Source organism: Ictidomys tridecemlineatus, chromosome 6 (genome assembly GCF_052094955.1).
Source record: "Ictidomys tridecemlineatus isolate mIctTri1 chromosome 6, mIctTri1.hap1, whole genome shotgun sequence".
In the NCBI taxonomy this organism is placed as follows: Eukaryota; Metazoa; Chordata; class Mammalia; order Rodentia; family Sciuridae; genus Ictidomys; species Ictidomys tridecemlineatus.
The window spans coordinates 136,675,363-136,696,587 of NC_135482.1; the positions used below are offsets into that span (position 1 = coordinate 136,675,363).

General features: G+C 39.1%; 1 protein-coding gene across 11 annotated transcripts in view; it reads left to right on the top strand.

Annotated features, from left to right (window-relative positions):
• The window catches only part of Klf12 (KLF transcription factor 12), a 434,856-nt gene extending 423,692 nt beyond the window's left edge, over positions 1-11,164 (top strand). For all 11 annotated transcript variants that reach the window (XM_078015797.1, XM_078015792.1, XM_078015793.1 and 8 more), the window contains one exon: positions 1,463-11,164. In XM_078015797.1, the coding sequence (XP_077871923.1) occupies positions 1,463-1,583 (121 nt within the window). In that variant the 3' untranslated portion in view covers positions 1,584-11,164. The remainder of the gene's footprint in view (positions 1-1,462) is intronic.
• The last annotated feature ends 10,061 nt before the right edge of the window (positions 11,165-21,225 follow it).

The following is a 21,225-nucleotide window of genomic DNA, read 5'->3' on the forward strand; positions in this document are numbered from 1 at the left end:
TGTTCTGAAAGAGCCACTTGATCCTAAAAGAACCGTTATAAACAGCATTGATTTAACAGTTGAATGGAAAATGTTCAGTTTAGTTTTCCCATGTGGGCGTTGCCTATACATCTCATTTATAGGGCTTAGTAATTTTATGTGTGTGTGCGCACACACACATGAGCACACTTTCACTTTGCAGTTCTATTAGTTCATTCAAGTTATTGCTTGGAACCTATTGTAGGTCCTGGGGATACCATGCATGACCTCTGACCTCTGAGAATTCAGTGACTGGTGGAGGAGAAAGGCATCCAAACATAAGCTTCATGGTATATTGTGTAGGAAATGTCATAGAAATAGGAAAGGAACAATTAAATGTGGGAGTATCTAAGAAAGTGAACTAACCCTGAGGATGCAGCACAGTTTAGATAAGGTAAGAATTCTCCATTCCTCTGTAGCATAGGCTGCAGCATTGGATTCAGAGCTGCAGGCATCTTTTTACTAACTTTGAGTATTCTTTGCTATGTGCAGCCTCACTCTTCTCATCTACAAAGTGAGGTTTGCAGTTTCACTTTGCAGCTTTATTCATAGGGACCAGCAAATAGCTCCTTCCTATCTTTTCAGCATGGGCCCAGTGTGGCAAAGAAGCATATTTCAGACTATTAGATGGAAGGAGAGATCGGTTTTTGGTGGGGTTGCATGGGGACAGGCCTTCCTTCTGAATGAGAGCCAGGAAAACAGTGTACCTGGGTCAACTATTGTCCCGCTCCCCCTGGGAGCCCGTTTGGACAATGGATAGTCTATCTTTTCCCAGCACAGCCTTTGCATATTTTACTGTCCTTACAAGTTGACTGTGGAGTCTGGTCAAATTACATACTTCTTCAGACTGCTTTTTACAGGGAGTTTCAGCACTTTGTACTACTAAGATATCTAGGATTCTCTCCCAATGGACAAGCAAAATGTTGATGTTTATGCATAATATATGCCTAATTTCTTAGAGCATGGAGCACTTTACCTATTGATAACATTGTGTGTATACCTGCAGCCACTGATAAGTGGACCTTGTGTCCTAAAATAATCTTAAACCATTGAAGTGGTGCATATGTGGGAGAGGGAGTGTTGAAACTAAGCATAACTAACTACTGTGTGTAACTCTTTGGGATATTTGGTTTTAGAACCAAACCAAACTTGGTATAGAGCTCTCAGACTACCAGTGGTGATTTTAGCCAGTGACTGTCAGTATGTGCTTCTTGATATTTGGAGCACAAGGTCACTCCTCATAATTGTGGATGCAGGTGTTAACTCACTTGCCTGATGTCGCAGCAGGAAAGACAAGACCCCTGTGTGGATGGGAAGGTGTCTTGACAGATTTCCCAAATGGAAACCCCCACTGAGAACCACAGTCCCCCAACACCCAGCGCTGGCTTGATTGTTATAGAAAAGTGGCGGAGCACCAAAGCTTGTGTGCCTTTGTTTCCTCCAGGAGAGAAACCCTACAAGTGTACCTGGGAAGGCTGCACCTGGAAGTTTGCGCGCTCCGACGAACTGACGCGGCATTACCGCAAACACACGGGAGTGAAGCCCTTCAAGTGCGCGGACTGTGATCGCAGCTTCTCCCGGTCAGACCACTTGGCCCTGCACCGCCGGAGGCACATGCTGGTGTGAGGACCGCTCGCTGTCCAGCTGGGCGGAAGAGCTGGATCTCTTAGCGGCACCCAATTCAGCAGGGCTGAATTCCCTTCACAGTGTTAACTCAAAAGGGCATCACCATCCCACGATGTCTGAAATCAGAGCAGGAACAAGAAGGAACACTTCTTTCGGTCTGAAGGTAACCCCCACCTTGACTACGCGAGAGACGGCTTCACCCTGACATGGGAGTTCAGCCACAAAAATGCTGAAGAGACAGGCATTGATTGTTTTCCGTGCTGTGTCCTCTGCCATTTACAGATGTTTGTAGCTTGTACATTTTCTGAGCTGTCAGACAGTTTTGTTATTGAGATCGTAAAGGTCATCTACCACAAATTGATGGCTAGAGCAATTTGGATTTGGATGATTTTTTCAATTTGGATGATTCTCTCATCATGCCCCCCCCACTACCCCCCACCCCACCTTTAACCCCCTTTTACAAAAAAAAAAAAAAAGATTAGTTCTTAGCTAAGTAAGCTAGAACCCACATCCAGTCTGTTACCAGCAAGCAGCATGAAAGTGGGAAGGAAGAAATTGTTGGAGAGGTTCCATTACCTGAAAATAAAGGCCCTGGATTCAAGCAGGCCCTTGCAATAGCGATGGCAGCAACTAGATGTCCCTCGCAACTTGTCATCATGCCATGCCCTGAAGAAAACCAACATTGAATCTCTCATTTGTTTGTCGTTGATTGTTTCTGTTTCGTTCGATTCTGTTTTGTTCATCTGTTTGAGCAGAGGGGCAGCGACATTTCAGTTGAAGTCTAGTCCTGGTCTCTGCCCTGGCACGGACTGGCACCAAGGTGTTCTGTAGTTGAATAGGAAGAGCCTGTCTAAAAAAACCTACTGCCCCACTTCAAATCGCAGTGTTCTGTCACCTAGGCATCATCTCTTCCTGCCCCCAGTGTTTGATTACAAGGAATCAGGGGAAAAAACTTTCTTAGACACACTGGCACCAACGTAAGAGGTGGGGCTGCCCAGGCAAAGTCAGTGAACATGAAAAATCAGACAAAGCAGAGATGGAAATAATGCACCCCTTGAGGAGAAAAGCAATAATGAATAAAAAGGACTTTCCCACAATAACTTCACTGAGGACTCACGTTACCAGTTTTCATACTTACTAAAGGGATTGTAAAAAACACCCCAGCATTTTAGGTGTCTTGGTTACATTTACGGCACTGAGGTAATCTTTCTGCTGCTGTTTGTCCTGCTCGGTTGAGTATCACAATTAAAGATTATGCTCCCCCCTTTCTTGTTTGAAAACAGTTATTTGGTGACTAGAAAGGCAACAGAGGCACAGCCAGGAATTAGCTCTTCAGTTAATGGGTCAGTTCTTGGAATTGAGTCGGTGGAAAGGGAATGGTCCCGCCCAAGGCCTGCCATGGTGCTAAGTTTCCTCTGTTGGAGAGCCACGGATAAGTCTCTCCAATAGGTTCTTCTGTACATTTCATTTTCTAAACTGTACCAGGACCCACTGGTCCTGCATTGGCATCTGCAGGGATATTGAACCTACTCATCCTGTCACGAGGATGAGAGGAAAGTAGAATCCCGCCAACCCCCTAAAATTGTGAACCTTTTGCAACTAGCAAAGCATACAGGAAACAAAGCAATACATCATCAACAAGCAGTCTTTCAGAAAAATTAGCATATTTTTGTCCCCACTAAAAGACATTTTCCTACCCAGCTTTATGTGGCTAAGGGGCTTGTTGAGATTTTTTTGTTGTTGTTGATGTTGTTGGTATTGTCATTAGGACTTTTTATAGCTTAGATATAAAAGGTCTCCAGCACAGACCTTTGCAATATATTTTAATTACAGACACTTGATTTGGGGAATTGCACAAATTAACCTCACAATATTTCTAGCTCATTTTTAAATGTTTGAACATTCTGAAATAGTTGCCGGTGACAAAATTATTCTTTTTAGGATCATCTTCTAATTCAGATAATCTTATTCTGATGAAGCAAGAACTATGAACATTTCAACAAGGACAATTTGTGTTAGATGGTATTAAAAGAATTTTAACAAATGATTGAAGCAACAGTGTAAAGAGTTTCAGGTCAAATTCTGACTTCAAAAATATGTGTTCTCTGTTTTCTGCCAGGCCTGAAAAACACATCGGGCAATTTCCCTCCAACAAGGGCTGCAGTTCTATTGATAAATAGCTTCTTTAGCTACACAATCTGCTACCCACCAACCAGTGGGTTTTCTACCAACTGGAACATTTTTTATCTGTACTGTATGCAACTCACTTCTCATTGCCTGTGACCATTCAGAATAGAAAAAGGTTTCTTGATGCATGCCAGCACTGGTCCGTGGCAAAGAACAGAGAGGGGCTAAAACAGCCATGAACCCAGAACCTAGCTGGCAGGTCAGGGGATCACTCAAGGGAAGTGTAGATTTGAGTTAGTTCTGCCTACTCTCAAAAGAAGAGCCAGTCCAGTCTGTGTCCTCTCTCCACCAGCACCCTCTCCCCCTGCTCCCAGCAAGCAAAGTCTTGAGAGTACTGTAGGTAGGCATGGTTTTTAGAATTCATTGAACTGACAGTGGAAGCTTCCTAAATGACAGCTTGAATTACATTTAGCAAAGAGCTCTCTTACAACATAGGAAAGATGTAGGGAAGTGAGCTTTTCTCCTTACCCTCTGGTAGTGGAAATCAGAATGAAATGGCGAGTTAACTGATAAAAACCTGTCAGCATCACACCATCTCCCCCTCTCGACAGAGCAGTACTTCTAAGAAGGGAGCCAAGGACAAGTGAGTGAATGAGTTCCTGATCTACCCCAGGAACTGAAGCATATTGGGGGCTTGTTTTGGAATATAAAAAATTCACCTTGGTGAGTTTCCCAAGGATGTTTCCCCATGTTAAGGAAAGTGGTTTGGGATAGAAGGAAATGGAATCTGTATAGGCATAGAAAAGTCACCATACCATCCCATGTGCATTTCTAGCCTCTTTTGAAAAGCACAGTGCATGATGAACTATAGAAAAGGGACTGAATCCCAAAGGACTTAGCAGCTGTTCCCTAAGTAGAAACATTCTTTGGTTTTAAATTTGAAGCTGTTGGATTTGCAGCTAGGGATATGTGCATGGTTGGGAACTTTGATACACACAGCTGTAATTTTTAAGAAGCTGCAGGAGACCTGACATTCTTTTTTTGCATTTTAGAGATTGATTACAAGGGAGTTAGGGGATTTGAAAAGTTAGGATGTTTTAGTAGAGTCCTTTTTAGTCTGATCTTGTTTGGAGAGAGATTCACGCTTCCCCATCCACCTCCAATCTCCTCTGTCCATTTTATGTGGACTGTGTTGATAACTTGTCTTAAGTTCTATTAAGGCATCTAGATGGAGATTCCTAATGGCTTTACCATAAAGATTATACTCCTGTCTTTACAAAACACATAGGATTTTTTGTTTATTTGTTTTCAAAGACAAGTAAATACCAATAATATAAACCACCTTTTTTTAAAAAAAGCACTTTTTATTCACTTTAAAGTTTAAGTGGGAAATAGGAAGATGAATTGTCGGGGAAAAAAACTTAAAAAATGCTGCAGTGTTTACAAATGCCAGCTCTAGTTGATTAGAAGGGCTGTTTCCATCATGGATGAAATTTGGAATAGCTTATGCAAAGATTGTGTTCATTTTGATATGACTTGTTTTAATTTCAAATCGCCATTTGTGTTTTAAACATAAATATAATTCTGCACTTTGAAATCAGTTCACTAGAATAACATGTATATGGATAAAGATGCAGTATTCCTTATTCTGTACTTTATTTATTATACTTACCAAAGCTGCAATTGAATAAATCTGGTGAGGTGAGGCCTTCAATTGTATTAATATGCCTTTGTTATGCTGTTGTGACTGCTTAGAAATGTAGCAGTGGTGTTGTAATGAAGCTGTCTTAACATGGATAATGAAGATGCACAGAATTCAAGCAGTATCAATGCCAGCATCCATGTTATGGTCTGCATCAAAGGGATTGAATATGAGGTGACTCTGAGGAAGCATAATAGGCCCAGGAAGCCTTAATTTTCATAATTCATTATCCACTCTTCAAATTTGCTCTTTACCAATGCCTGTCAATTTTGGGGAGTAAATGTATTCTGTGAAAACATCATTGACCAAATCTCTTCCTTTAGTTTTTCTGAGGTAGTGCATTCCATGAAATGGTCTTTCCAATTTGAGTCAGTTTCCTTTAGGAAAGTAATTTGGTAAGCCACATCTCCCATACTTCTACTTGTCCCCACACTGCCTTCCACTTACCTGGACAGACTCCCTAACACCTGCACATGTGTATACGTACCTGTATATGCAGCTGCCAGTGAGCTAATAAATATCAACAAAGAACTTTTTTAAAAGAAACAAAATTTGTAATAATCCATACTATCTAGAAATGTAAGTTATTTACCTTATTAGGGAATCAGCTTATAATACTATATATGACTTTGCCTGCATTTTATAGTTAAGAAAATGTACATAAAAATTATAAATGCTATATTTTCACAGTTTCATTATAGAGTAATGTCTGTTTAGCAACCCATGTCCATTGGTATTTTAAATATGCTGAATATTGAGCAATTGCAATAGAAATTCAGATTTTCATAAGAAGATGAAATAGAAGGATACTGCATCTTTAAAAATAGAGTGAAGATATTTTACTGTATACGTAACATATGCGATAGTGGAAAAAAAAGTATTTTCAAACATGCAAATTTTACAGAGGTTGTAAATAGTTTGATGAAGTATGTCGGGGGAAAGAGCTTCTAGTTTTCATCACAATAAAAAAACAAAAAAGCAAAAAAAAAAAAAAAAAAAAAAAAAACCTTGTCCAGATATGCCTTGTGTATCTTACACACAGTTAGCGATATTGCCATGGGAATCCTGTCTCACTTTGTCAGAGCATGTTCCTTGTGCTCTGTAATAGTGGCGTGGCCACTTGTCATGGTTTAGCCAGGATGGTTTAAAATCCACTGAAGTCATTTTAAGTTCCTACAGACACACCGATTCCAAACTCACAATGTCTTTTCCTGAAAAAGGGAAACAGCTACACAAAATTTTACTTGTGCTAAAGAGGAGCATCTGGTGATTGTTCTGTCTTCTCAGTTATCTTCCTCCTCAACAAACTGGTTCTTGATCAAGAAAACCATACAAGTATTTATTCTTATTGAATTCGAGAGGGATTGCTTTTCAGTGTAGCTCATGTTGACAAGATTAAGTGCTGTGGAAATGGCTACATGCTCAACGAATCTATACTGGCATTAGAAATAAGCTAATGCCCATTTTTAGAAATGAACTAAATGCTGAAAGTGCCTGTCAATAATCATGACCAATGAGATATTCCTATACTTTTACACAGCAATAATTCTTCATCAGACTGGGTTTTTTCCTGCACATTTTGAAAACATACACATAGAGTAAATGTATGCATGTAATATATTGAATCTGTTCACATACCCATGAGGGGAGAACTTTTGTGTCTTTTAAGTATACCTTAATCTTCTTTGCAGTTAACATTTCTCAATCTGAGTTTCCTTACTTGAAGGATGTACAAATGCAATTATGAGCATCAGGTTATCATCAATGTACACTATGGCATATGGCAATTATATTTTTCAGATGAAAAATTATACTTTTCAGATTAAAAACTTGATTGTGATTTTCCCCAAACTTAAGAAACAGTATGTATGGCTCAAAAATTTTTGCTCAGTTAAAAATACCAATGTATTTAAAGCAAAACACTGAGGGATATTTGTCTGCTTAATTTATCCACTCATATCAAATGCACAAATCTATCTTTATACTTATTCACTCCCTTTTCCTAATATTTCCTGTTTTCATTTAAGAACCATTTGGGGATGAATACTGATAAAATCATTTGTCCCCCAAAAGTCTACTGAAGTACTGTTGATACTTGGTAAGCCTCGCCTTTAACCAATTTTGCAGTTAGTCCTGAAAATTGCTTGATCCACATCCAGAAGTTCACTAGTTTTTCCTAAAATTATTTTACTGCTAAAAGTGGAGTCGTGGATATCAATGTACAGCGAACCCTGGAAATTCTCCAACCTTGCCATCCCAGAGCACAAATTCACCCAAACAAGCTGTTGAGGCTATCAGCAAAATTATACTCTTTCAGAGCCAAACATTTACTAAAAGTAATTTTAAAAGTATGAGTGATTAAACCCTCAGGCAGTGTAGACAACCGCGATGGACAGCAATCTCCAGGCCCAGACCACAGGCCTACAAAACCATCGGCTGTTTTTTCCTCCAAGTTTTAGACAGGAGGAAAGGAAGAAGGAAATGCACCAGGATAGAGGATGAAATAACCAATTAAGTTTCAAAGAAAGGTTGCTGAGTTCCTTAGTCCCACTGACATCTTCTGATTGGGCTTCATTCCACATGGTGTTGGCAAGTACTAAAATATCTTCAAAGTGCAAAAATTCAGCAAACCATGGCAAGAATAACTATTCTTTCTTAAACACTACATGCCAAGCACTGTGCTAGGCGATTTTTAGACACATTACCTCTAATCTGTATGATGAATTCACATATTATGAATGGGAAACTGAGGCACAAGTGGGTTGCTGAGACACCTGTGTATACACACACACACACACACACACACACACACACACACACACACAAAATGTAAATGGCAGAGTGGAGATGTGAAGCCACCTCTCTCTGGCTCTGAAACCCGTATCCTTTCCACTGTACCTCACTGCACATGTTTCCAGCAACCACCTTTTCATACTCCCAATTAAGTTTTATTATAGATACTCTGCACAAGTATTTATCATTTTGCAAGTAAAATATCAGGATATGATGATTCATGATTTGACGATGGTGCAGAGTGTTTGAAATCAGCCCTCTCCTGGAAATTTATGAAGGATCATTATAAACAAATAGCAGCCACCAGATGTCTCTCTGACTTGTCACTTTATTCCCAAATGTTTGGCCTGGAGCTCCAGAATTATTAAAACCCCTCCTTACTTAGTAACATTTTAGCCCAAGATGGTTTTTCTCAGTTCTACACATTTCTTTGTATCTATAGCAAATGCCTGCTAGAGTCTGCTTACGGTGGGTTGGAGACGCTCACCTCCATGGAGCTAGTTAATACCAGAGCCTGCTCTTGCAGGTGTTAATGGGGTGGCAATCACAAACATTGAGATGATGATCAATGGTTGATTCCTTTTCAGTTTTCTCTCTTAACGGCACTGCCTTGGAATGTTTTAAATAGTCTTATAAATAATTTGTTTATAGTATTGTTGTTAGCTTAATTGAGTTTTATGTGAGAAGCTGTCCAACATCAGAGAAATAAAATCCCTACCCTCTGTATAAAGCAAGGTCTCTGACAGTATTGATTCATGGAAATACTAATGGACTTCAAAAACATTAAGAGAATGTCATTTCTCATAGTGTTTCTGTTTCTGAAAATGAATCTCCTGAATTATGATCTTTCTCCCTGTTAGTTGGCTGGGGGAAGAGATAAAACCTGCATTAACAAATTCTGAAAGCAAGTGTTCTGTGCACACAACCTATTGCAGATGGGGCCTCTTCTCAGTTAATTGGGTTTCACCAGCAATAATTTCCCAATGACAAAACAACCACTTTAAGTGAGTTGAAAGAGATGAAAGGTAGAAACAGTCACATCAATACTTTTTCTTTTTTGGATTTCATCTCTAGAAATTTGCAGCATTTCAGACATCGGAGTCTGCTCTTGGCGTAAAGCAAGGACCAGTACCTTCTGATCTGAATTATTCTCTCACTTTCCCCAAAGAAGGTTAACCAAGACTTTCGCAGAGATTCATTTTTGTCAAGCATGAGGTGAATAGAAGGATAGCATTTGGGCCAAAATCTAGTAACAAAAGTGTCCAAACAATCAAAAAGTAAGATATTTTAGAGATCTACTGACATCTTCCCTTTCTGCTTATTTCTTGCTCCGAAGATACAATCATTTGACCCTACTTGGGTTTCTAGTTTTCTATGGCAGAATTTTGTGATTACATCCAACCATAGGATATGTTTTGTTCCTCAAACTTTATCACATCGGATGGGTATTGTTGAACTGGGGCACTGGTGCCTATTTGCAAGGCTCTTTCCTATCAACTTGTCTGTCCACAATTTGTTGTGTTTAAGGATTCATTTTTTTAAAAATCACCGTCTCCCCCACGGGACAGTGGCTGTATTGTTTTGTTCATGTCTATGTGGGACACATTGCATCACATGGCAAACCAACTCTGTGGATGTGCGATAACCACTTAACAAAACCAGCTTGAAAACATCGTCTTATGTATTATGTCATCCTGCATCATAATGCAATTATGTGTATCATGATCATTTTTTAAAAAAGAGAAACCAGCAAATTCATGTTTGTCCATAGAAGAATGTACTCAGAACTTTCTGTGTTTGTGAAACGATGAGAACAGACCACCTTTAAGATACCCACCTGCCACTTAAAATGACTTAGTTATAATTAGTAGTAGTCTAGACGTTGCTCTTGGTGTGTGGGGGTCAATTCCAATGTCATATTCTCTTGAATAAATCTCTCAAGTCATATTTGAAAAAAATACACAGGAATAAAGACAACATCATCTTTGGCCAAATCAAGCAGGCATTTCTTTTCTTTTCCTTGACACTTAGCTCATTATACATGGTGATTAAATCACAAGATCTTTCTGTGTAAAAATACAAAAACATCCTTTAGTTTACAAAACAGTTATTCTAGGCTTGAAGCCTCTGAACAGCAAATTGAATTGATGGGCTGCGTCTGATTCACTTGATGGATGTAATTCTACAAATATTCCTGGGTCTCTGACCCGGGAGAGCTAGAGTGCCCAGAGGAGAACACACAATTAAAGACTAATCTCCCCCCCCCCAATGATGCTGGCAAACAAGTGTGTTGAGTTCTTAAATCTTTGTTTGGTTTTCTGTTCAGAGTTTTAATTGCAAATGAATTTATTTCTCCAGCTTAAAGATCTAATTTCCTAATAGTTTTCCTCTGCATTTATATACTCTGTAGTGTTTAGGCAACCCCTGTTATAAGTTTATTAATATTATGTAAGTGTTGTTCTTGTATTTATGTATAGTGTATGTATTGTAAATATACTCAGAGCTTTTTTCCTTTTACTGTAAAATTGTGATTTTTTTTTTTTGGCCCTATGATAATGTAAAGGGAGACCCTCCTAATGAGATTCTCTCAGAGGACGATTATTCCAGTCTATTCTCAGAGATTTAAATGAACAAGTGTTATCGTTTTTAATGGTGTCTCAGACATATTCTGTTGGTGCATTGCTTTTCTGTATTCAACTTTCCTATGAATTGAGCTGTGAACCGAAATAGAGTTTAAACCTTTAACTGTATGCATTTGTATAATTATCTGAATGAAGGCATGAAGGTTAAATAAAGCATTTTGTATGGAACAAAACTCCCTAATTATTACTAAGGCTGACTCAGACACTTTGGAAATCATAGTTATTAACCGTTCTAATTAAACCTTTGTTATGAAAAGTTTTACTACTTGTGTATAGTAATTTGAAACATGGAACAAGATAGAATCTATACCAAAAAAAAAAAAGAAAAATGAAAAAGATTTTTAATAAAAGCCAGCACCTCTGTAGAAGGGATCCTCAACTTAATATTTTACTGAACATAAAACTTAAAAGCAGTTCAGAAATTTCAAGTCATAGGAAAGGAACCTCTTTCAAAGCCCAGAGTCTAGTCCTCATGAATGATGATTTCTTCAGACTTTGTGTATCATGGAAGTACAAAATGATACATGTAGCATATGCGAAAGCTTGATGATTTCTGTAGTTTTTTTTTTTTTTAAGAAAATTGGACCTATAGAAGCCTTTGAAAATAGGCCACTAATGAGTAGAATGTCTTTTTCAACTATTTCGTTTGAAAACTCTTCAAGTTTCTTACTATAGTATGTCTTTCAATTGAAGACATAGAAGACCATGCCGCTACAGGAATGGTGTCAATGCTACCAGGCAGGGTCCTCAGCATTGTATTTGTTCCCTTTATTCATTACAAAACTCTTGAGTCTATCCATTTTCTGACTTTTACAAACAAAAGAGTGAGGCCCTGTATGTAGGCAATTTTCCCAGTTCATCTGGTTGCAGGATGAATGCTCTTCTCCACTAAAGGGATGTAGGTCAAAAAAAAATGGAGAAAGGATGGGAGGTGGCCACGAGGAATGAGGTGGGAGAGGATTCATCATAGTGAGCCTCACTCAGAGAAGCATCCAACAGACACCCTGGACCATGCATGTACAAATACATATAAGCCCTGCCAAATATTACCCTTCATTTCATAGCGAACAATAATCAGAGACTGAAATAGATTCTGGCTCAATTGACAACAGACTTGAATCCATTTCCAAATGAACACTGAGTTCTGTGACATTGTTCTGTTGCATTTAGAGACTGAGAGCCTCTGGGCTGCCCCTCCCTGTTGTCTCCCAGCAGAGCCCACCCCTTACCATCACTGGGAGACAGGGTGCAAGGTTGCTTTGCTTTTCCCAGGCCGGTCCTGCTCCATCATTACAGAGGGGTCTTTTTTGTCTCCCTTGTTACCAGGGACTGAACTCAGGGACCCTTGACCACTGAACCACATCCTTTTTTTTTTTTTTTTTGTATTTTGTTTAGAGAGAGGTGCCTGGCTAAGTTGCTGAGGCTGGCTTTGAACTCACGATCCTCCTGCCTCAGCCTCCTGAGCCACTCACTGTACAGAGGGGTCTTGCAGAGGACATTTCCTCCCAACCAAAGCCTGCTAGATACTCTCCTGGTAATCACAATACCCGCCTCACAGCAGCAATGACTCATGAAAAGATTATTCATTTCTTAAACGTTGAGGCAAATGAACTTTTTAAAGTCTATTTTTACTAAATCATTTGTACAGCTTTTAATTGTGCCATTTTAGAAATATTCACTTAAGGAAGAGGCCAATAAATTACAAGAGTTTATCTAGTTCTGCACTCTCGTGAGGTGACGCAAGGCTACACCTAATCATTCAGTCACTTCATTTTGGATACGGTTTTGTAGCAAAATGTCAAGTTAGATATTAGATTTATTTGTCTTTGGCCTGTTTCCTAAGAGTTCTCTGCAGGCCACACAAGCAGCAAGTCAACTCTCCAGCTTGGTTTTTATGTATATTTCACTTCACCCCAAGAGACCAATGAGACAAACCTTATAGAATGTGTCACCTGATATTGTTGTACTCTCAAGGTCATTTGTTGGTTGATATTTCTTCTACCCAGTGATTCTGGGATGCTTCAACAATAGCTGGAATGATGTAGGTCCTTATAATCCAGTAACTTCCTCAGGCCTCCCCCTTGGGTGTTTGACCACAACTAACGTTTCTCATCTAAACATCGAAGGCTTCCTTGCTTCTCATTTGTTCCAATTTTATGACTGGGAAACAACAGCATGAGATAGTTAAAACTACAGAACAGCAATGTGCTTAAGATTAGAATATCTTGGGGCTTTATCAAAAAAAAAAAAAAAACACTTCAGTGCTAAAACAAAATCGTGTTGCCTAAAAAAAAAAAAAAGATCATTTTAATCCCAAATGACCACTGAGGGTTTTCATAATATATAGTGCATTGTCTTCCCACCAAAGTTACATGGTTTCCTTCAACACAATGAGCTTCTTGTGCTTTGTTCCTGTGCTGTCTGGATTTAATATATCTCTTTCCCAACAGTGTAATAAGTATAATTTACATCACTTCCTGTTTAGTCTAAATTCACCAATGAACGCCCACACTGCATACACTTGAGTGCTTGTGTATTCCTGAAATAAATTACACTCTCCTTATACAGGAACAACTTTTGCATGATCTCTTGTTTTACAATTTCACTATGTTTCTCTCTCTCTCTCTCTGTGTGTGTGTGTGTGTGTGTGTGTGTGTGTGTGTGTGTGTGTGTATGCTCATGTGAGAGAGAAAGGGAGATCCAGTTTTACAAAGCCATGATGACATCAGTAACATCAGGCTTAACCAAGCCTCCTAAAATCAGGTTGGCTCAGGAAACCCTCAGAATAATTTAAATGGGCACATGGACATCGTGAGAGCCCCTTTGTGTTATTGCAGCTACTTTACATGCACATATAATTTGTGCATTATCTTGAAGAGTGATAGTCTGTGCCATGAACCATCAGGATGCCCAGATCCCTTAGAGCTTTCAGTCTGTCCCAAAGATCCAGTTCAACATCAGGGGTGGCCATGTCATGGCTTTTGACTCTTCTGTAGTCCAGCTTGACTATAGACCAGGTCATGAGGGGCATGTGATCCCTGAACACTTGGATTGATATGGCCTGTGCCTGTTCCATTGCTCAATTAGAGTCTGTGACCCCTGCATCACCCTCCAGGGTTGACTTGGAGCCATTGTTTTAATATGTTCAGGATCAATCCGAATAGTCATTTGAGCACTGAGGTTGTGTTTTTTATATTTCATGTGTTAATATTACCTATTTCAAATGAGCAGTGAAATTATACTTGATATATCTTTTAAAAATGGGGGAAATGGTTAGGAAATTGCATGGTCTATTCTGTTCAACCACTCAGCACAAGTCCATCTTATTTTAGTTATTAATGGCAATTTTTATATGCATCCAAGAAGAAAAAGCACATATTTGAGCCATTCTTTTGGGAAAACATTATTACTGATTGATAATAGGGTATAGAACATTATACCTTGGACAAACTTCTTGACCTCAAGGATGTTACAGCCTATTAAAGTAGGTAGATAAATATAGAATACCTATAAATTAAATAGATAGGCACCAACAGAGCTGACTGAAGTAGTATGGAAATTTAAAGAAAGGGAGGGGGAGCTCTGTAAAACAGGTCATGCACTGAGGCTCCAGGTCTGAAGATGTACATTGTATGTAGATGCTCAGATCTTAATTCTGTGCTCCATGTAAGATGGAAGCCCTCCAAAGGATTTTGGTGGACTTTGAGTGCAACACTGGGAACCAGGGAGGCAGGGGTGCTTGATTGCCATAGTCACCACACTCCTGGCTTTTTTTGGGAGTGGGGGAGTAACCCGGGATTGAACTCAGTGGCACTTGACCACTGAGCCACATTCCCAGCCCTATTTTGTATTTAGAGACAGGATCTCAGTGAGTTGCTTGGTGCTTCACTTTTGCTGAGGCTGGCTTTGAACTCACGATTCTCCTGCCTCAGCCTCCCAGTATGTATGTATGTGTATATATATATGTAATCCCTGGGATTACAGGTGTGCACCACCACGCCTGGCTCATTCCTGGCTTTTATGGGTCACTTCAAGATGTGAGATGTGTCATCTCTGCTCCCATCCTGTCAGCCTCTGATTCCCTGGTCTATCCCTCCTCTTCCCCTGGCCACCTTCTCCCAGGAAATGTCTAGGAGTGCTCATTTCTCACACTAAGCAGTTTCTCCATTGTGATGATTGATTTTATATGTCAAACTGGATGGTCCATATTTTTTTGTTAAACATAATTCTGAATGTTTCTATGAACATATTTTTATTCTTGTCATTCTCTTAAACGTTTTTTTTGAATTTGTTCTTTTTATATATACATGAAAATATAGTGTATTTTGACACATACATACAATGGTTGAGATTAACATTGAAATAGGTGGATTTTGAAAAAAGTAGATTAGATAACCCTCCAAAATGTGGCTACATAGGCCTCATCAAATCAGTTGAAGACCTGAGTTAGAACAAAGACTGACCTTCCCTGAGCAAGAAGGAATTCTGACAGCAAACTATCCTTGGACTTGTATTGTAACTACTCCATGAGCGTCCAGCCTGCCAGCCTACCCCATGAGACTTTGGATTTTGCAAGCTTCCACAATCATGTAAGTCAATTCTTTATATGTAACTATAGGTACACATCCTGTTACTTTTGTTTCTCAGAAGAACACTGATTCGTATGTTCATTTGTTTGGATACTCAAGCTGCTGTCCATCTTCCCGACCTCAGATCCTTACCTTCTTCCCTATGTGAACAATCAATATGTTTTGCTGAACAAAGGTATTTCCTTCCCTTTGAAGATCCCGGTGCCTGTTATAGTATGGAATGGAGATATTAAGGTCAGCTTCAGGAGGGATGTGGCGCTTGAATATGAAGGCAGTTCAACTCAGGGCTCAGATTAGCTGATATGTTTTGCTGCAGACACTTCACCTGGCTTACCCCACAAGGGTGTTCACTGATTCCCATGGCATAGTGTCTTCGGGACTGACTTATCCAATGGCTCATCTTCTGTTTCCCTATATTCCCTTCTCTTCCAGAAGTTTCTGGAATTATCAGTCCATGCACATTAGATAGAAGGATGAAGACACTTGCTCCTAAAAACCTTCCCCGAAGTGTAACCAAAATGAAAACCCTTAACAGTTTCATGGATCCAGATTTGGAAACAAGCACATTCCTGAGCCAGTCCTCCACAAGGGAACCCTTTGACGAGGCCAGTTTCCCTGTGCCAGAAGTTGGGGTCAAGTTCCGAAGCTCAGGAGTTGTGTTTTGTTCTTGTTGTTGATTCTTTTGACACAGAGCATTGAGTCCAGGGAGGTGCTACCACTGAGCTACATCCATAGCCCTTTCATTTTTTTTTGAGACAGGTTCTTACTAAGTTGCTAAGTCTGGCCTTGAATTTACAATCCTCCTGCCTCAGCCTCCCTAGTAGCTGGGATTACAGGTGTGTGCCACCATGCCAGCCTTCATGAACTTCATAAGAAGGAATCAGAGTTGGGATTTAATGTGAGTTGCAATTTGTTATTTTTAAAATTTTTTATCTTTTTATTTGCTCTAATTTGTTATACATTATAGCAGAATGCATTTCCATTCATTGTACACAAATGGAGCACAACTTTTCATTTCTCTGGTTGTACATGATGTAGAGTCACACCATTTGTGCAGTCATACATGTACCTGGGGTAATGATGTTCATCTCATTCCACCATCTTTCCTGCTCCCATGCTTCCTCCCCTCCTTTACCTCCCATTTTCCCAATCAAAGTCCCTCCATTCTCCCCATGCCCCCCCTCCCCATTATGGGTCAGCATCTACTTATGAGAAAGAACATTCGGCCTTTGGTTTTGGGGGATCGGCTTACTTCACTTAGCATGATATTCTCCAACTCCATTCATTTACCTGCAAATGCCATAATTTTATTGTCTTTTAATGCTGAGTAATATTTTATTGTGTATGTGTACCACAGTTTCTTTATCCACTCATCAATTGTAGGGCATCTAGGTTGCTTCCAGAGTTTAGCTGTTGTGAATTGTGCTGCTATAAACAGTGATGTATGCTATTTTTAAGTTCTTTGGGTATACAGCAAGGAGTGGGATAGCTGGGTCAAATGATGGTTCCATTCCAAGTTTTCTAAGGAATCTCTATACTGCTTTCCATAGTGGTTATATCAATTTGCAGTGCCACCACCAGCAATGTATGATTTCAACGTTTTATTTAAAAAATTTTTAAACATTCAGAGAAGTGCAAAAACAGGATAGTAAACACCTTCCAACTAGATTCACAGTACACTGCATACACATAATTTTTAACTATTCAAGTTTAAATGTGGACATCTTGAGAATTTTAAAGACTGTAGCATCTATCACCTGAGAATAAGCATATTTTCCCATCAAAATGTGAAAATATATCAACTTTTCAACTCAAAACCTTATAGAAGCCGGGCTCGGTGGTGCACACCTGTAATCATAGTGGCTTGGGAGGCTGAGGCAGGAGGATCACAAGTTCAAAGCCAGCCTCAGGAACCGTGAGGTGCTAACCAACTCAGTGAGACCCTGTCTCTAAATACTAAATAGGGCTGGGATATGGCTCTGTGGTTGAGCACCTTGAGTTCAATCCCCTGTATAAAAAAAAAAAAAACTTTATGGATTTTTAGTGGGGGATACCAGAATCACTGTCCCTTTTTCCCTATTGCTTTCCCCTATATTTGTTTCTTTTAGGGTTGGGGGTGTGTTGGTTGGTTTGATGCTGGTCTTTCATGATAATGGCAGTTTCTAAGACATCCTGGAATCTAAGATTTCTAAAAATCCTAAGAATCCTGGCTCTTGAAGGCTTCCCTCCATGTAGATTTGTTTGCTTCCTTATGACTAGGTTCATGTTTTGTTGGGGACACTTATATAGGCAATGTGACCTCCTTAGCACACTGCATCGGAAAGAATGCAATGCCAGTTGGTTCCATCAATGGTGATGTAAACTCTGATCACCATTGTGAAGGTACCTACCTTACTCTTCAATGTGGCTTTTTATGTCCTTGAGGCTTTATTATGTCCTTGCTTAAGTTATTTTAAAAATAAACATATTTATTAAGGCAAAAAATCCAAAGCTTAGTTCTTCCTTAAACCTTCTCTTCAATTTACAAATGTTATTATTTTATAAATCTAGTAATTAAAATATTCATTTATAAGGAGCTCATAACAAATTTCCCTCAACATCATAAACTCATTTTGTAAGTTTTATATATTTGTTTTTCTCTTTTAAGAATTTTTGTGGGGGCTGGGGCTGTAACTCTTTGGCAGAACGCTTGCCTCTCACGCATGAGGCACTGGGTTCAATCCTCAGCACCATATAAATAAATAAAATAAAGGTCCATTGACAACTAAAATAATTTTTAAAAAAAGAATTTTTGTGGATTAACAGCAAGCAGTCCCAAGAGTTAAATGTTTGTAAATCTGCTAAACTTTAGGGTGATTCTTAAGTCTTCTGAAGTGTTCCAATTTTGCATATACTTTGTAAAACTTCAATTTACATTTTTAAAACTCAATTAATTATTTAAATTATGTATTTTAAGTTGGAATTATAAGAATAGCTTCTAACAAGCGAGTTCTCTTAGTTATTACAAGTGTATCAAATCAAATATGCACAAGTTCCTTATATAAAAATATTAACCCCATGATTTTGATTCTCAAATAATTATAAACAGTCTTAGGATCAAAAGGAAACAATTATGAAATGTCATATGATTTGGGGGTTAACTCCTCAGGTGACTAAAGTTGGGTAAGAACAGAGTTCTCATTTGAGAGCTGATATAATGTTCTCAATGCACATGAGAAACCTAGGGAGTTGGAAACAAGAAACCAGGTTTATAACAAAGAATGGCAAATCTACAACAAAGCAAGAATGGTCATGGACCCCACATCCCTGTGTTGAACTGTGTTTTGTTTACCCAATTGTTCCATATCCTCAGGGGAATCTAATCATGCACATTTGATTTACATTTATTTGGTTATTAACACACTTAACTTTATCCATATATTCTTAAATACTTTAAACACATAGTGGAATGCTTTTCTCGTAATCCTCCTGTCTAATATCATAGCCCCTGCTGATATTAAAGTATGGTCACACAGATCCAAGACAGTGCTTTTTCACTGGGGCTAACATCCTGCCTCATGGGACATTTGGCAATGACTAGAGTCGTAACTGGGAGTAGGTGGCTACTAGGAGGAGCCTACAGGGTAGAAGTGCAGAATGTGATCAGACATCCTACAGTGCTCAGGACAGACCCCCACAACACATAAGCCTCCTATCCAAACTGTCAGCAGCTCCAGGGTTGAGAAACCTTGTTCCTGTTTCCCTTCTGAGCCACATCTCCTGGCCAAGGTGCTAGTAAAGACATTAGATTTCCATAAACAGCCAACACTATCCACTCTCGTCTGCAGAAACAGCAGATTGAACCCTAAACAAAGAAATAAACAGATAAAATTTGGAAGATGCAAATCCCTATAGTCTGTCCTGGCAATGGTCATCTGTCTTTGAACTGACCCACATATCTGTCCCCATTTTTTTTTTTTTTTTTTTTTTTTTTTTGCCTGACACCAGCAGTTCCCTGCTTAGGACATCCTCTGCTTTGGGCCTACTTGGGGAATTCTCAATTATTCTTTACTTTCCTTGTGGATTATTCCCTGAATCATTTACCCATCTGTCCATGAAGTGGTTAGCATTTCCTTTTGGGCCTTAAACATACCTCAAATATTGTATTTATGAGACTTTAAGAAATGGGTAACATATCTTCTTTGCTAGATTGTGAGGTGTTTGAGAGCAGAGACTGTGCCCTACTCATCTGAGTCCACAGAGCCCAGTGCTTTGATAGCTAGGCAAATGATCCAATTTAGAGATTGGATTTTAATAAGGAGAAAAGACATGGTGGAGTGGAAACAATAGTTAGGAACTACATCATAGAGATCTAAAGACTAGATTCTGGAATTTGGACTTTGCTGTTCAGGCAATGGGGAACTAGTAATATTTTTATTCCTAAAAATCAATGTTCTGGCAATTTTTTAAAATAATTAGGTCATATTTTATGTGTACTTACAGGCATACAAAGATATTGTTTTCCTTTGGCAAGGAGTTCTGGGGATTAAACTCAAGGGGGCTCTACCACTGAGCTACATCCCCAGCCCTTTGTATTTTTTATTTTGAGACAGGGTCTCACTAAGTTGCCCGGGCTGTCCTAGAACTTGCAATTCTCCTGCCTTAACCTTTGGAGTTGCTGAGATTACAGGCATTGTGCCACCACACCTGGCCAGATACATTGTTTTCTTAAAGAAGGATCATAACAAAATAATTAATAGTTAAACATGTATTCAGAGTTGAGAATGGAGCTCAGTGGTAGGGCGTGTATTCAACATGCCCTGGGTTCGATTCCCAGAACTGCAAGAAAAAAATAAAATTCAAGTGCCATAATTACTATCAGTGGGAAGGTTAGCAAAATGTATTCCATAATCTTTTACTGTAATTTCTTTACATATATACTTTATAATAAAGCTTGAAATTCTATTATTCAAAAATTAGAAAATAGGGTGTTTTTTTTTTTTAAATTAAGACCTCAAAGTTTGTTATAGGAAAAGGGCAAGCACTATTAAAAACACAAAGTGCTATTTTATTCAAGGGTCAGCTCTGTCTCTGCCACTGACCACACTTCAATGAGCATTCGGTTTACCTTCTCATTCCTATTTCAGTCCTCAAAGCCTTATGCCAATTAAATGATACTTATTTCTTTGGCTTTAATATGTATTCATCTTCCAGAAGAAGGTCTTTAAGATGTCTCACAGTTGGGAAGCCTTGAATTGATGGTATACTTCGTGTGTAAGTACTTAGAAATGGCTTTCCTTTGATTATTTGATTATGGCTGGATTTTATAAACATGAATTGTGAAACTTGGAATGGCAGCTGAAGCAGAGAATTCACTGCAATCAGAAAAATAAATCGTCTTCTTCAAGTGAGAAACAATGGGCTGACTATAGCTCTTGCTGAATGAGTAGAAATATAAATGAGAAACCCAACGTTCTAATCAGAAGTGTTTTCACTCAAGTCGGAGTGTTCACATGGGTGGGGAGTTCGCCCCTGTGACAGCAGGCACCCCAGGAGCAAGAAGACCTGAGTCTATGCAAAGAAAGTTCTCACAGCTAGGGCAAGTGGGAACAGGCCACCCCCTCACACCATGAGTTGTTTTCTTTCTTCTTCCAACATTAATGTATGATATTATTATGTATATTGTCACTTCCTGTCTTTTGTGAAGGATTCTATAATATTAGAATCTCTCCGTCTAGATGGGCCTAAA